The 17,716-nt window shown below is 42.4% G+C and overlaps 1 protein-coding gene across 1 annotated transcript; it reads right to left on the bottom strand.

Annotated features, from left to right (window-relative positions):
- Positions 1 to 674: 674 nt before the first annotated feature.
- Positions 675 to 17,395, bottom strand: spout1 (SPOUT domain containing methyltransferase 1). Its single transcript, XM_078550178.1, has 12 exons — positions 17,294 to 17,395; positions 14,241 to 14,283; positions 13,340 to 13,450; positions 12,037 to 12,196; positions 10,541 to 10,630; positions 9,751 to 9,800; positions 8,379 to 8,509; positions 7,944 to 8,016; positions 6,136 to 6,234; positions 5,908 to 6,010; positions 4,131 to 4,278; positions 675 to 1,298 (listed from the first exon to the last, which is right to left on the bottom strand). The coding sequence occupies exons 1-12, from the start codon at positions 17,339 to 17,341 to the stop codon at positions 1,224 to 1,226; spliced, it is 1,131 nt and encodes a 376-aa protein (XP_078406304.1). The 5' UTR covers positions 17,342 to 17,395; the 3' UTR covers positions 675 to 1,223.
- Positions 17,396 to 17,716: the final 321 nt, after the last annotated feature.

The following is a 17,716-nucleotide window of genomic DNA, read 5'->3' as shown; positions in this document are numbered from 1 at the left end:
AAAAGTCTCTATGGACCTCCAGGGGTCTGTGGATCCCAGTTTGAGAACCACTGTTACATTATTTTTATTCCTTCTAATGTCAATAAGTGCCTCTTAGAAGGCTTGGCCAGTTAAGGAAATCTCAGGGTAAATTTAAATTGTGGTGATCTATACTCTGACATTTTGGGATATTTGGCTTGTTTCTCCAGCCCAAAACTATTTCACAAAATATCAAAAACGCAGAGTTGAAAGGTACAGTGGAAGGCTAAATGCTGGCCTGTCATATCAATCCAATCAATAACCTGCTCTCAGGCACACTTTAATATAAAGCAGCCTTATAACTTGGTTATAAAGACCAATTAAAATTCACCCATCCCCTGTCATTTCTGCACATTATGAATCTGAAATCTTGAACAGAGATGACAAGCTGCGCTAAAATGCTTTGGGTTGAAGAAGGTTCCCAGGAAAACAGCCAGGTCAGATGTCTGAAGCACACAAGATTGGGATTTGGAGAAGTGGATCAGTCCCTCTGAAAAGATCAAATTCAGAAAGTCGTGACCCTAGCCCAGAAATTCTGACCTGTATCAAGTACAGAATTATGGTTTTCTACAGAACAAGCAATAGCTTCCATCTGACCTGTGACAAGTTCTCAAAAATAGAAAACATTTGCAGCTGAAAACAATTAACGAAACACAAACATTTTAAAAATGAAACTTTACTCGACATGTAAATGGAATGATTCCTCAATATTACACTGTTCTTGGGCAGTCTACAAGAATTTGGCACTGCAGACACTGTGGTGATCCCAAGAAAAACAGTGAAGAACGATCCTGGCCAAACATCCACAGAGACTGCAAACATCAAACATGTTTGATGTATTACTCCATTCATTCCAGGACTGATCGAAAACCAAGGAAATGAAATTTGTGTCAGACTGCCAGCAATATCATTGATCCAGGTCCTGTTCTAACTAATTAGTAGACTGCTTGAGGATGAATCAAGTCATGATTAAATCTTTGGTACAGCTTTACCGTTGGAAAGCATGTGTTACAAATCTTCCCTAAAACTAGGAAACACACTGCAGAATCTCAACACAAACATTCTTCTACAGCATCACAAACCAGGATTGGATCTCTGCAATCTAGAGATTTGGCTCCAGTGTCATGAGTAATGGCTGGTGTGTGTTGGTCCTCCACATCGTGAGCAGGTTTCAGAGGTGGCACTCCGCAAAACATTTACACTTTTCAGCTTGAAGCTGGTCCTCTGACTGCTGTGTCAATCTTTGGTCGTAATGTGGATAGGGTAATGAGAATTGCTTCCTAGAAGAGGACAAAAACACCAACCAGTGTAAAATTTTCAACCCCCAAAATAATGATCTTTTAAAGATGTATTCTTTTGTGGGATGTGGGCATCACTAGTAAGGCCAATATTAGTTGCCAATTCCTAACTGCCCTGAACTGAGTAGCTTGCTAGGCCATTTCAGAGGGCAGTTTAAGAGTCAATCACATTACTGTGGGTCAGGAGTCACATGTAGGCCAGATTATCTTCCCTAAAGGACATTAGTGAACCAGATAGGTTTTTACAACAACTGATGATAATTTCAAATTTTAAAATATAGAATTTAAATTCCACCGGCTGCTGCTGTGGGATTTGAGCCCATGTCCCCAAAGCATTAGTCTGGGTTTCTGGATTACTGGTGCGGTGACATTACCACCATGCCACTGTCTCCTTTGATCAAGGAGAGGCGCTGGTCTGAGTGGAGGGGACAACAGGTCCTTTCCTATAGGAAAAGTTGGAGTGAGAGTTATCCTGACTCCCAATTTAAGGGCAGCAGTGGCCAAGTCTTGGGAGTAGATCAGTTGCCTAGCTGTGGACAGTGGGAGATTTTTCCAATTGAAAAATTATGGAAGAAATTAAAATCATCAATATTCAAAAGTTTCCGTTATCTGAAGGAGATATTCCCAGAAAACAATAAAAGAATATTTTGCATGTTTTAAAGTAATGATGGATTAAAAACCATAACTTCACACATTTCATCTCAGCGGTGGAATTTACTTATGGATGCACCAAACTGCCCGAGTAACCGGCGGACTCGAGGGAAATATCAGAGTTTGTATTTGAGCTCTGCATTTCGCTGTTCTTCAGTTGCAGCCCAAGAGGATGCAAGGAGGAGATCTGATGGATTCTGGCTGTAGTACCCACACCACAGTGAACTAGCCAATGAGACATCAGCCTGAGAAACCTAAACACCAATTTCTGCAGACAACAGCCAAACTGTATTTGCAGGTACACAGTGCTGTCTTTTGTTTAATTGTTCTCCTCTTCAACTCCATAGAAAGACACATACACATCTTGTGTACAAGATTATGAGGGGCATGGACAGGGTGGATAGGGAGCAGCTGTTCCCCTTAGTTGAAGGGTCAGTCACGAGGGGACACAAGTTCAAGACGAGGGGCAGGAGGTTTAGGGGGTTGTGAGGAAAAACTTCTTTACCCAGAGGGTGGTGACGGTCTGGAATGCACTGCCTGGGAGAGTGGTGGAGGCAGGTTGTCTCACATCCTTTAAAAAGTACCTGGATGAGCACTTGGCACATCATAACATTCAAGTCTATGGGCAAAGTGCTGGTAAATGGGATTAGGTAGATAGGTCAGGTGTTTCTCACGTGTCGGTGCAGACTCGATGGGCTGAAGGGCCTCTTCTGCACTGTGTGATTTTGTGAAAAGACAGAACTCAACAGGACTACAGGAATTATTATAGCACTGTGCTGATTGAGATGTGTGTGTTGGTTTTGAATTATATCAGTGATTCCAAGCATCTCTAAAGCACTTTAAGTCACAGCAAAATACAAAAGCAAACTGCAACAAATATATTAAAGCCTTAACTCGCTCCCCAATGCAAATGTATAAGACACTAGTTAGGCCTCATCTGGAGTACTGCGTCCAGTTCCAGGCGCCATACTTGAGGAAGGATGTGAAGGCATTGGAGAGGGTACAGAGGAGATTCACAAGAATGATTCCAGGGATAGAGAACTGTAGCTATGAGGATAGATTGGAGAGGTTGAGACTGTTTTCTTGGAAAAAAGGCAGCGGAGAGGAGACTTGATAGAGGCATTCAAGACCTGAGGGGAATGGATAAGGTAAATTGTGAGAAACTGTTCCCACTCAAGGGAATATTAAGAACTAGAGGGCTCAGATTCAAAATAATTGGCAAAAGAAGTAAATGCAATGACAGGAAAATTTTTTTATCCAGAGGGTGGTTGGAGTCTGGAACAAACTTCCTGAAAGGGTGGTGGAGGCAGGTTCGATTGAGGTATTCAAAAAGAAATTGGATTGTTACCTGAAAAGAGAAAATGTGCAAGGTTACAGGTATAAGGCAAGGGAGTGGGACTTAACATATGAGGAACATTTGAGGACTCTGGGTCTATACTCGATGGAGTTTAGAAGGATGAGGGGGGATCTGATTGAAACTTACAGAACACCGAAAGGCCTGGACAGAGTGGACGTGGGGAAGATGTTTCCATTTGTAGGAGAGACTAGGAACCGAGGGCACAGCCTCAGAGTAAAGGGAAGACCTTTTAGAACAGAGATGAGGAGAAACTTCTTTAGCCAGAGAGTGGTGAATCTATGGAATTAATTGCCATAGAAGGCTGTGGAGGCCAGATCATTGAGTGTATTTAAAACCGAGATAGATGGGTTCTTGATTGGTATGGGGATCAAAGGTTACGGGGAGAAGGCGGGAGAATGGGGTTGTGAAACTTATCAGCCATGATTGAATGGCGGAGCAGACTCGATGGGCCAAATGGCCTAATTTCTGCTCCTATGACTTATGGTCTTACAGGCGGAGTGCAGACTCAATGGGCCGAATGGCCTCCTTCTGCTTTGTAAAGATTCTGTGACACTGTGAAATGTGTCTATCATGATGATAGATACTGTGAAGCAGTTCATGGTAATGGTCCACTTGCCTATATGAATATTACATGGGTACACAAGGCTGGAAGGAAGGTGAAATGGGGAGAGATATTGGGAAAAGTTGTTTCTTTAGATACTGAGTACATGGTGTGGGCCTGCAATTCTGAAACTTTACACACCCCATACACTGATTCATGTACTAATCGATCAATTTTGGGACAAAACATTCCCTATGTTACATACCTCAGTGCGGATGGTACGGCTGCCTTGACCAGGACAGGTGTTCAGATATTGGTGAAAGAGGATGCTAGGGTCCGTAAGACTTAGGTTTTGGTCAGCGTCCACACTGGCCTCGAGACCCTGAAGACCACCAAATACCACCAACAAATGCCTAAAGCAGGGAGAAAAAGGTTACGGCATTTGTCTTCACAACATACGTAGAGTGAATGAGTGTGGAAGGCAGCGATGGTCCAGCGTTATTAAAACACTTATGGCAAAAGTGTGAAACCCTTCAAAAACCCCATCCGCTACTTTAGCAGTCATTGCAATTTAACAGAAAACATTAGCCAGCATTTTACGGTGTTGGCTTTGAATTGGCTTCAGCGCTGCTTGTAAGGATGTACAAGACGGGAAGAGCAGGAAACAGGAATTCTAGAATGGTGTTATTTAACAGCAAGTTGCATACAGACGGCACCTTTAACATTGCAAAACATCCCAAGGCGCTGCACAGGAAAGTTATCCCTAACAGAGATTTTACACTGGGCCACATAAGGAGATATTAGGAAGATGACCAAAAGCTTGGTGGAATATTTAGGTTTTAAGGAGCATCATAAAAAAGAGAGCAGATTGGGGAGGGAGTTCTAATGTGTGGGGCCAAGACAACTGAACTGGGGTGTTGGGAATTAGGGATGTACAAGAGGCCAGAATTGAAGCAGTGCAGTGATCTCAGAGGGCTGTTGAACTGGAGGCGGTTGCAGAGATAGGGAGGGGGAGGGACCATGGAGGGATTTGGACACAAAGGTGAGAATCTTAAACTTAAGGCATTGTTGGTTGGAAAAGAGCATTTCTGTCAAAGTTCACAGGCATTCTCAGGCTGGATGGGTTAGATGGGCAGATGGAGGTCTCCCTCCTATAAGATATTGCAATGTTACTATGTGAGGAGTTTAACAGAAAACTCTGAAGAGTTCCAGAAAAAGAACAGAAGCCTTCCTGGTATCTGGAGGTTATTCAGTTCTATAAACGATGAACAGACCTCCTGCGGCATTGCTCACAGTTAAGATGTAGCTTTTTACAAGGATAAGAGCATTATACCAACAGCGCACAAAGTGGTACCTGTCGCTGGAGGGTGGTTGGCCATAAGATGGCTTGTACTTTTAAGACTACCTTGTCATTACTGTAAAATTTTAGGTTGGTTAGTAGCTTCCTTTTTGTTGCTGTGGATGTTTATCTGCAGATTGGAAATGATTGCAGCCTTAAAAAGAGAAAGTTATCCCAAGTCCAATACAGAGGCTGAGACAAATGAGAGTTTATCATCAGGTCAGGAACTCTTGCAGATTGGAAAGGGTTAAGTCAGTTTTAGGTATCAGTCACTGGTTTTTCTCCAAACAATGAGTGGTGTCTGGAGTGTGATGTCAACACTCATTGCGTTGCTTTTAAAATTTTGAATGGCTGAATATGCTGGTTATTTCACATTTGAAATATGACAATGCATCTTGGAGAAAGTGATGTAGAGGAAGAACTCTATCACTGTTTATTGAGATGGTGGGGATAGAGAACGGAAAAGCAAGGCTAAAGGAATGGAGAAAACTTGTGTTCTGTTCTGAGTTTAAATTAACTATAACAAAAATATGGTTACAAAAACGCTTTCTTCAGTAACTGGTAATCAGTATGGGCATGGCTAGCGATCTGGAAACACATTTAAGAGTCTATATCTCTTACTGAATGTTTGTGAACCTCAAGAAGTAAATGAGGTTATAGAGCAATTACTCCCCAGGAAAGGAACACAGAAAATGAGCCTTACTTGAATGAGGGAAGTGTAACATTGTCAACGTTTGACCCTCGCTCAGATGTGCCAATTGAGAGATCATAGCCATCTTTGAATGAGCACTCTGTAAAGACAGCACCTACGAAACAATCACAGTAAGGTTTATCTTTGAAAACAGGTCTCCCCCACCCCCGACTTTTAAACTTTACCTTAATCTTTGAATCTAAGTACTGTTACTATATGAAGAGGAAGGCTTGAACTCACTGAGGCACGAAGCAAGTCGCACTGTGTAACCCCAGTACAGTCCAGACTCTGTCCGAGGAGCGTGAGGCGCAACAACTGTACCCTTCAAAACTCTGCTCTCTGAAAGTACAAGAATTTGCATTAGGATCACGGGCAGCGTTAATGGTACTACTCTGCAACGAGGATAGTGGATCTCGGGCAAAGGACCCTGCTTTATATTATTGGAGTAGAACCTAATTTAATTCAGGCGAAAGGGCGTCCCAGAAAATCAATACTGAACAATTTCTAGAGGAAATCAATAATTGAAACCATTGAAATGAATGGTCTCATCTTGTACAAAATCTAAAACACATCATTGGGAAAGGAATTTAACGAAGAAACAGCAGTAGGCCATTCAGCCCCTCAAGACTGTTCTGCCACTTAACAAGATCATGGGTGATCTGCATCTTAACCCCATCCATTTGTCTTGGTTTCATATCCTTTACAAATCCTGATCCCGCAAAAAATTTATCAAATTGGATTTAAAATTATTAATTGGGCTAACGTCTACTGCTTTTTGTGGGGGAGCATTCTACGCTTCTACCTCTGTACTTCTCTCCCGAATGGCCTGGCTCTGATTTTAAGGTTATGTCCCCTTGTCCTGTGCTCTTGCACCAGCAGAAAAGGTTTCTATCCACCATCAATCCCTTTCAAAATCCCAAAACCTCCAACAAATCACCCTTCAACCTTCAATATTCCAGAGAAAACAAGCCTATTTCACATAGCCTCTCCTCACAATCGAGCCTTTGCAGTCCTGTTTGCATAGTTAAACTTCCTCCCCATTATATTCTGGCCTTCTCATTATAAAAGATTACATTCCACTAGTCTTTTTAATTTTAATGTCCCCATTAGCACATCCTTTAGATAATATCACCACCGTCAACATCCCTTTGTCCTTTTGTCTATGACATCTTTGGCAGTCTCTTCTTGGCCTCCACCTATCACTGGCCCCCTATCGAGCTCTACCTGTCCCACTCCCCTCTACCAGCTTATATTTCATCTCATTTCTATATGTCTTAGTTCTGCTGAAGGGTCATATGGACTCGAAATGTTAACTGTATCCCTCTCTGCAGATGCTGTCAGACCTGCTGAATTTTTCCAGGTATTTTTGTTTTTGCTCTAGATTTCCAGCATCTGCAGTATTTTGCTTTTATTTTATTTTTAAAATTTTTTGTCGCTGCTGCTTGTAGCTACTCCTACCAGGAGGTCTGCTGTCATGTAATGTCACGCTCGTCTGTCTTGCGCCATCCTCACACATCCGCTGTAGCTCGTCTGCAACCGCCCTGTGTTGTCCGTCACCCAACTACACCTAGGCCAACGCCCCTTACTGCTGCCCTCTACACTGTCCTCTAGAAGAGATCTCTGTAACTTTTTAAGCTCTGATCGAATGGCTGAAATATTGACATTTTCTTTTCTGGATGTCACTCTTTAGAGATTTTTTGCTCTCCCTATTTCAAGCGCCTCTTCATTTGTCTTATATCTATATATGGAATTTTAAGCATTCGTCTCAGCATCCACATTTCAGATGCTTCCATTTCCTTCCACAGATCTTTACTTACTGTTCAGGTTTCTGAGGCAGATAGGAAAATGGATAGACTGTAGCACCTGACTACATTTTAGTGGTCTAGGAATCACCTGGAGCGATTTACAAAGTTACTGTCCCTTCTGCCACTACAGATCCTACCCAGACCAATCTCCACAAAATCAGATTTTTCCCACTATCATTTTAGAATCTATTTTCATGTTATAACAACTGTAAACAGAAACTATGTGCTGATCATTTTTTTTACCTGAGTTTTCACTCTTATGTAGTTGAACTGTAACCCGCAAACCAGCTTGAAGTTTTCTGTCAATCTGTATTTCCTAATTTAAATTAACAAAACAAAAGTAAGTAGAAAAATGGAAGTGGAGAAATCCCACTCAAATAAAGTTTGTAAAGGAAAAAATTTGCAGGGGAGTGGATTAATTGGATAACTCTTTCAAAGAACACAACAAGCTAATTGACTTTGTGTGCTTCATTCTAGAATAGCTTTCATCAGTGTGATTGGTTTACATTTGGATCAGGAACATATTCAACCCTCCTGCCAATCACATCCTAACAGCATTATCAATGTATGCTATCCACAAGTACTGAAAGGCAAGCTACAGAGCTTTGACTGAATGCTTCTCAATGATTCAAGATCCAAGTCAGCATTTGTAGTGGGCTTGGATTGTTGTGCACAAACCTTTCTCATTCCACAGTTTACAAACGATCCTTTGTTGGGCTTACATGGCCGTTCGACAACCACTCCCTCGCGGTATTCAGATTCTTCATCTATGCGCATGTGGTGCGGGCTGTCGAGTGGATTCAGGAGGCCTAGAACATAACGCAGAATTTAAAGTACAGACACAGTCCATTCAGCCCAACAGGTTTATGCTCCACACAGGCCTCTTCTCACCTCATCAACATATCCTTCTATTCCTTTTTCCTTGATGTTCTTATCTAGCTCCCCTTAGAATACATCTATTCTAATCGCCTCAACTATTCCCTGTGGTAGTAAGTTTTACATTTTAGCCACTCTCAGGGTAAAATGCCTTGTTGGACATATTAATAATTTATAAAGCATTCTTTGAATTCAGAGCATGTCCCAAAGTGCTTCTGTTGTTATGTAGGCAATGTGGTAGCCAATTTTTACACAGCCAAGAGATGAATGATCAGTTAAACTGGTTTCAGTGACATTGAGTTGACAAATCTGGGTCAGGACAAGGAGAATTCCCTTCCTCCTGGAATAGTGCCATGGAACCTTATACTTCCACCTGAGAGGACATCTCATCCAAAAGGCAGTGCCTGTGACAGTTCACACTCCCTCAGACCCACACTGAACAGAGTTTCCTGGATTATATGCTCAAACTCTGGCACTGGACTTGAACCCACATCTTTTGACTCAGAGGGAAGAGTGCTATCAGCAAGCCAAAGCTGATAACTTAAGTTTGAACATAGCAGCAGCAGGGTAAATTGGGCTTCCACTTTACATTCCTGCAGTTGGGGCCCAAGCTCCATTCTGCCTGATACATTTTAACTGGCTCCACTCACTTTAAGCAAAGCAAGGCATTCAAGTTCAAGGAGAGATACTTGATGAGAAGCAGGACTGGTCTGTACCTCTTGGTCCAGCTGCACAGTCTGGCCACTGCTACTAATCTAATAATGATCCTTGCAATCAAGTGAAGATACACAGCTGTGGCACTCAACTCTGCTATTAGATAATGTCGGTGGAGGAACAAAAAACACAGGTGTCAACCAGTGATAGGAATCCTGTTCCGTCTTAAGTACCATAATGAGCAGCTTTGTAGAATTAGAATTATAGAGCAGAGAAGAGGTTATTAGTCCCACTCCCCTGCTGCTTCCCATAGCCCTGCAAATCTTTTTCCTTCAAGTATATATCCAATTCCCTTTTGTAAGTTACCAATGGATCTGCTTCCACTGCCCTGCATTCCATGTTGCTGTATGTCACTTTTTTTTGCTAATCACTTTAAACATTAGCAAGAACCATAATGTTTTGAAATGGATAAATCTCTTTTTTTTTTGTGCACAGTGTGTGGCTTTCCAGACCTGCTTACCTGCAAACTGCAGATCCTGATGTTTTGGAAAGAAGGATTTCCTCAAGTACCTGGTTACACACAAAGAATATATCACTCCACAGTTGTGAATCTTAATCACAGAGATGTTGACAATTATCATCTGCATTAGAAACCAGTCCTCAGGCTTTTTTTCCCCCAAATCAAATCAGTGCTTTTGTGCATTTTACAAGCAAAGCAAAGTAGCGGCAACACAAGGCAAGGAGCAGCGCTGGTAGATGATAAGGTGGATTCTCCAAATGTGCACTCCTAGTACGGAGTCTCAATTAATGGAGGCCCATGTTAAGAAACCCATTGAATGGGCAGAAAATTGTTGGGTTCTACCAGTGAGCAAGGCACGGTGGCAGGGGAGAGCCACTGAGAAAACAGGCCCTAATACCACAAAATATAACGAATAGAATTTGGCTAATCAATTATTTCTTAGAGGTGAAAGTTTCCATCGCTGCCTATAATGATCTTTTACTTAAATGAGCTTTGGACACTTTCCAACCAACTCCTAGCAGCTGTCTAGGACCTAAGTTCTGGAAATCCCTCCCTAAACGCTTCTGTCTCCCTACATTTTTTAAGACGTTTCTTAAAATCTTGACCAAGTTTTTGGTCTCTCCTCATCATTCCTCCTCTTCAGTGTCAATTTCTGTCTGATTCCACTTCTGTGAAGAGTCCCGGGGATATTTTGAGATGCTCAAAGTGTTACATAAATGCACTTTTCAATTGCTGTGGTGCCCAGTTTTTAAAAGAACTAATGGTTCATTTCTGCTCCAAAGTGACTTACTGTGGACATTCGAGGTACTGCAGGATCCGCGCAAGCTGCACACTGGCTTGTCCTTTCTTCCCAATTCCTTGGAATTCACCTTCTACGCTCCTGTAGTCACAGAGACACGAGACAAGTTACAATTCAGCACTCTAAATAAACCCTGGGTTTCCATATCCTATGCTCCATCTAAGTGACTATCACTCAGTAAAGGGACTATATAAATGCAAGTTATTATTGCTATTAACAATGGCTGGCTCCCACTGGTAGGGGTGTAAAAAATTCCTCTGTTCTTGAATCTACTTTGGATCTCAGCCCACAGAAAATATCTTAAGGCTCGGGGAACACTTAAGGTGCGATTGATTTCTGATACACCCAGTAACATCCCCTCTCCATCCCACTTCATTCCTTCTATACAAAACTTTCCCCACATTATACACAAGCTCTGACCCAGATTCCACTAACACGTGTCTTTCAAATTCGTGCGTGGGTGCACCCCCCACACGTGCTGGCAATCTTCCAGGAGTCCTTGTCAAGTTTAGATGATTGAAGGGTGATCTGATCGAGTAGTTTAAAATGTTAAAAGGATTCGATAAGAGTAGATACAGAAAAACTAAGCTCCCTGATGTGGGAGCCCAAAACAAGGGCTAAAATTAACCTAGGCCACATAGGAGGGAAATCAGGAAGCAGTCTTTCATAAAAATCTAGAAATCTGAAATTCTCTCCTTTGGATGCTTGGACAACTGGAGCTTTCAATACTGAGATCAATAGTTTTTTTGTTGGGTAAGAGGCATCGGGGAGAAATAGAGCAAGGATGGGTAAGCAGAGATGAGGCACAGATTTAACCGAATGGCAGGACAAGCTTGAGGGGCTGAATGGCCCCCTCCTGTCCCTTTGTAATGCATACACTAGGAGGGTTGGAGCAACCAGGGCTACCACTGCCATTCTCCTAAGTACACAAGAAACAGAAGTGGAACTTGCTTATTGGCCAGGGCTCCAAGGTAGTGCAGGTTAAACTGGAATTAATTTTAGAACATTCAATGCTCCAAGAAACTTTTTTTCTTTATTCTTTCATGGGATGTGGACGTCGCTGGCAAGGCCAGGATTTGTTGCCCATTCCAAATTGCAATTGAATTGCGTGGTTTTTAATCATTTCAGAGGACGGTTAAGGAGTCAACCTCAGTGCTGTGGGTCTGGAGTCACATTTCGGCCAGACCGGGTAAGGTTGGCAGATTTCCCTCCCTGAAGGGCATTAGTGAACCAAATAGGTTTTTACAGCAAATGATGGTAGTTTCATGGTCGCCATTGCTGAGATTAGCTTCATATTCCAGATTTACTAATTGAATTTAAATTCCAACAGCTGCCATGGTGGGATTTGAACCAGTGTCCCCAGGCCATTAGCCTGGGCCTCTGGATTGCTAGTCCAGCAACATTATCACTACACCTCCTTAGTATTAAGTATTTAATAGAAATAAATGCCAGATTTGTTTGTAAATAATGCTAATGAGTGATCTTACTTTGCATCTTCTCCCTGTTCATCAAAGACCACAATTTCATCCACACAGAACACAGTGCAGGCACGTGCTATCTGTCCAGCCAAGTATGTCCTGAGCTCTGGAGATTGGGCATTATCCAGTACTGACCCTGGTAATGCCACACTAACAGTGTACAGGCGACCTAGAAAATATAAATGATATGATCAGTACATATCAAAGGTAGAGTAGCCTATGGGGCCATTTAACAATTCGTGTCAGAGTGTTGGAGTGCGGGCTTGATCCCCTGTGGCACTGCCTAAAGAACAAACCTCAAGTTACCAGTGTTTGTTTTAAATATAAAAACTTCAATCAGCATTCCCTCAGATAAATGTTTTAACTAACTTCTGAACTTGTGTAAAGTTTCCCATTTTGTTATTTCAGTGATCTTAATCCAGTTCTGCTGTCCTACATAAATAAGATAAAGATCTTACTGAGGCTCTGCCTGTACCACACACTGCCTGGGAAATAGATCAAAGCTGCTGCAAATCACCAACTTCATTGTTACCCTAACTACTAGGCTAACCATGAATTGAAACTTCCATTCACATAGAACCTTATGACTTCTCAAAAATCCCAAAGTGTTTTGCATACAAATAATTACTTCTAAAGCATACTTGTGTAGTGTAGGAATATGCAACAGCACAAAGTAAGACCTCACAAGCAGCAATGGAGAAAGCTACACTGTATTTTGGTGGTGTTGAGGAAAAAATATTGACCAGGACACCAGGGGAACTCTTCTCTGAATGTTGCCAAGAATCTTTAGCATCCACCTGAATCAACAGGACACAGAACCAAGGTCTTGGTTTAATGCCTCATCTGCAGGTTACTCAAGGTTTTCTGCCCTTAAACTGAAAACAAAATCTAACTGTTAAGATATAGAACATGTACCCAGCCTTCTTACAAAATATCAAGTGTCATCATGATGGTCCTTTTGAGTGACAAGGTTAAAAATGAACACAGTGTCTTTCCAAACTAATTTTTGTGGCCTTTAATCATACCACTATTTATGCAAATAAATCTAATGCAGCAGCAGAGAGCACTGCAAAATGAGACACTGGCTGATGCTCAGATTTCGCTACAAAGAGGAAGTTGATCCTAAGCAGGGACACCTCTTTGTAGCTGCATACAGAGTGAATAGAAGCTGGTGCCCTGCCCACCCACTCAGCTTGGACATGGTGTGACACACAGGAAATCCAATCCAGGGAGGAAAGAATAATGCAAACACAGGTCAGGTTTGTGATATTTTAGAGATTTTATCCTGATGTTTACAATGTTTTAAAACTACCTCTCTCTTTTGTTTCCTCTAGATCTTTCTGTGCTTCCTCTTCCTTTGCTTTTTGTTCCTCAAGTTTCTTCAAGAATTTAAGTTCTTTCAGTCGTTTTATCTCCTGTTTCCCTGGAGACAAGAAGAAAATGTACAATTAACAGATCTTTCTACACCACAGGCTGCACTGTCCAACCCATCAAATAACTCACGAGACTGGAGCTTGTCTGTTTAGTTTTCTATATTGCATTTAAATCCTACTTTAACACACTTCAATTCGCAGAGAAATTACATGTTTCTCCCACAAGCAGTCCAGCAATCTACCACAGGTCAATTCTGATGACATAAAATCAGAAAATGCTGGTAATACAGATGCTGCCTGACCTGCTGAGTATTTCTAGCATTTTCTATATTTATTTCATCGCAGTATTTTGCTTTTGTATCACCTCTGATGACACTGTGCCTTTAATGGCTTCTTACAAAACTTGCACTCTAGCAAGTTTGCCGCCTGTTCCTCCAGAGTTCTCTCGTTGATGGTCAATCGGTGCTGTACCCTGTACTTAGCTAACTAAAGAGGTAGCTGCTGACAGGTTATTTGTCATTGCCACCCTAGCACCAGGAGGAGGCATGTAAGAGCAGCCTGGGAGGTCATTCCCTCATGCCTTTTTTCCCTTCAACGCTGGGGGATTGACTTGTCTCTTCTCAATGCCTCTTACACGAGATCAGGGAAGTATTACACATGGAGCATTGCATTCAGATACTGTAGGGAAAGAAACCAATGGTAGGACCCATCCCATTCTCTCAGCTACAGGAGGATGCAGGGCGATAAGCAAAACAAAATGCAAGAGAGGAAGATCAGTTAAAACTAGAATGAAGAAAGGGCCAGTAGAAATATAAAATATGACAAAAATTAAACACTCACTGGCTTCTTTTGCTTTCCTCCTGTCAGATCTGGTCATTTCATCCTTAAAAGAGGATCAAGTCAGTAAATCATACAAATATGTTCTATGCGTATTGAACACGAGTTCACACAGACGTTCGAGAATGCAATTTATCTGATACACATACTGCATCATTGAAAGATACACTTACACTTTTAAGCTGCAAGATTTTTAGCTTACTCCAAAAAGTAAATCAATAATTCTCACTATTTGTTACACATACTACATGAAATAAAAGCTCTGAGTATTTCGAGAGTTAAGGGTACTCAAAAGTAAAAGGTGATTTGCAGAAGACAAGACAGAGCACTAGGTTGCGTGAAAAATTGTGGTTTTTCTACAAGTATGGTTTTTAAAAAACTATGAAGACTATTTGAATGTGTAAATAATACAAGGTTAAGCCTTAACTAAGGGTTATTGACCGTAATGGAAGGTGGCAGCATCAGGACCAAAATGGCTCTCAGCCCTTTTCTTAGAATTTTAATTTGCTGTAGTATTAGTGACCCATCAGTTTAACTTTATAGGTGTGGGGGGCATTGCTCAGGGCAGCATATTCTTCCATTCACTATGTCGTTAATGTGTTTAAGATAAACAATATACATATTCACCATGATTAAAAAAAGAAAACGCTGGCAATACTCAGCAAGTCAGGTAGTATCTGTGACGAGAGAGACAGAGTTAACATTTGAGGTCGATGACCTTTCATCAGAACTGGGAGAAGTTAGGAATGCAATGGACTGTAAGCAAATGTGTGGTGGTGGTGATAGGGTGGGGTGCGGTGTTGGAAAGAAGATCAAAAGGGAAGGCCTGTTGTAGGGTGGAAAACGGGGGATATTAAATTACAAATGTCCTTTAGGGAAGGAAATCTGCTGTCCTTACCTGGTCTAGCCTACATGTGACTTCAGAGTCACAGCAATGTGGTTGACTCTTAAATGCCCTCTGAAATGGCTTAGGGAGCACTCAATTCTCAAGGGTAATTAGGGATGGGCAATAAATGCTGTCCCAGCCAATGACGCTGACATCCCATGAACAAATGAAAAAAAAAGGCTGGTGGTGCAAGGCCAAAGGAAGTAGTAATGGAAGAGGTAAAGAAACAAAAGACATATCTAGAGGTAGAATGACAGAATGATAAACAGCAGCTGCCAGAAAGCAAAGAAAGAGAAAAACAAGATGGTATAATCAAAACCCTGCAATAATTGCAGGGAAGAGGTGGTCAGTGAGAATCCTGAAGATGAAAGTTTAACATTTGGTAGTGGGGTCATGGTCCAGGGGGAAATGAGATGATGTGTTGGAGAGTTGGTGTTTGCTCTCTGTAAGGTAGTGGTTAGTTCGCCAGACAACACCCCCTTGTCAGTATGATTGATGACAATGTTAGGGTTGGGCCCCAAGAGAACAGAGTGCTGCAAGTTCAGAGGGAGACAGGTTAGAGCGACTGAGGGAAGCAGAGAAATTGAGACAGCTGAAGTCATGCCAGCAGTTCAATGAAAAGATCTAGAGAGAGCAAGAAGCTGGGGAGCGGGGTGGGTGGGGTCCAGGTAGAGGGGGAATTCATATCCATCACATTCATGATATGCACACACATCAAAAAATCTTTTCCAGGGTGATCAAGAATGAACTTTGGGGGAGGGAGAAAAGAGGAAGTGTTGGAAAATTATAAAAGGTTTAAAGTCCTGGGAAAGAAACAACAAACTGTACTTACAAAGTACTTTTTACAACTTGAAGATATACTGTTGAAGTATAGTCAATGTAATAACGTAGGGAAATGCAGCTGACAACTTGTGGACAGCATGCTCCCACAAACCGCAAGGTGATAAACAACCAGATAAAACTTTTTTTTTCAGGTAATGTTGGTTGATGGACATCAGAACTCCCTGCTTTTCTTGGAATAGTGGCTGCGGGATCTTTTATGTCCTCCTCAAAGGGTGGCAGGACCTTATTAACAACTTATCCAAATGACAGCACCCCTGACTGCACACTGCCTCAGTACTGCACTGAGACTTGATTGTGGGCTCAAGTCCCAGGTGGAGGGAAACGACTTCAAAGAGCAACCATCTCACCCAGAGATATGAGTTATACCTACAACATGAATTATTTTGCTGAAATACAAGTATTTTAGTTAACACAAACTATTACTGGTGTTGTGCCTACTCAATAACTCGCAGGGCTTAGAATATTAGATCTTTACTGCACAGGAGGCCATACAGGCCATTGTGTCAGTGCCAGTCTTTGAAAGAGCTATACAATTAACTCCACTCTGCTACTTGGGAGCATCAGGTTCATTTCAGCAATGCACCACCTAACGGAACTGACAACCCTATGGTGACATGTAATCCCCAATCTCTGGTTTTCAAAGCCCAAGCAACTCAAGACATTTGTGCTCGTATTCCTCACTCATTTGATTGTTTTGAAGTTTGGAAAGGGTTGCTGTCTCACTGGTGGGATACATCCTAAATCAAAATACCAAGATTTGAGAGCAGCAGCAAACCTGCATAGCCAGGGATCCTGTTAAAAACTTGACTTTGAGTCATTCATTTCACCTTCCCTATATTACAGCAGTAACTGCATTTCAAAAGTACTTCACATACTGTAACGCGTTTGGGATAAATTGATTTGCATCGATGTAGCATTTTTCACAGACATCTCACTGTGTTTTACAGTGATGTTGATTGAGGAACAAATATTGGTCAGGACACCGGGGAGAACTCCCGTGCTCTTCTCCAAAGAAGTGACCATGGGATCTTTTACATTTACCTGCTGGCTGATGGGGCCTCGGTTTAACGTCTCAGCCAAAAAAATGACACCTCCGACAATGCAGCCTTCCTTCAGTATTGCATTGGAGTGGGGCTTAACCCAGAGCCATGCGACTCAGAGGTTCTGGGTTAAGCCCCACACCAATGCAGTACTGAGGGAAGGCCGCATTGTCGGAGGTGTCGTTTTTTTGGCTGAGACGTTAAACCGATCCCACGGTCTATTTTGAAGAAGAGCGTTGCGGGGGGGGGGGTCCTCTCTCTATCCTATCCGACCCGGCCGGACTCACCTGCGGCCCCTTCCAGCGCTTCTCCCTCGGCTGCTCCAGCTCCGCCATGTTTACCGCCAGGCCCCACACCAACAGCCGCTCCTATTGGTTGCCGAGTGCGGCCAGCAAGCTCCGCTCCTATTGGTCAATTGGTGCGGCCCACAAGCTCCACTCCTATTGGGTCCATCCATGAGACAATCAGCAGGCGGCGGTGACGTCACTCCCTGGAGCAGGCGCAGCTCCACTTCCTGAGTTTGTATCTCCGCAGAAAACCCACTTCCAGGGAAGGGAAGGCTGGAAAATTGTTTTTAAACCCGAACCTGTCCTCCATGTCTGAGCACCGCCAGTGGGAGTCAGTGATAACAGTCAGAAATGGGAACTATTACCAATTTTTCTTCCCTAACCCAGGGGCATCAAGAGGCTCTTTACCCCAGAGGGCTGTGG

The sequence above is a fragment of the Cetorhinus maximus genome, chromosome 10 (assembly GCF_964194155.1).
Source record: "Cetorhinus maximus chromosome 10, sCetMax3.hap1.1, whole genome shotgun sequence".
Classification (NCBI taxonomy): Eukaryota; Metazoa; Chordata; class Chondrichthyes; order Lamniformes; family Cetorhinidae; genus Cetorhinus; species Cetorhinus maximus.
The sequence above is the reverse complement of the archived record's forward strand: the minus strand, read 5'-3'. Positions and strand labels throughout refer to the sequence as shown.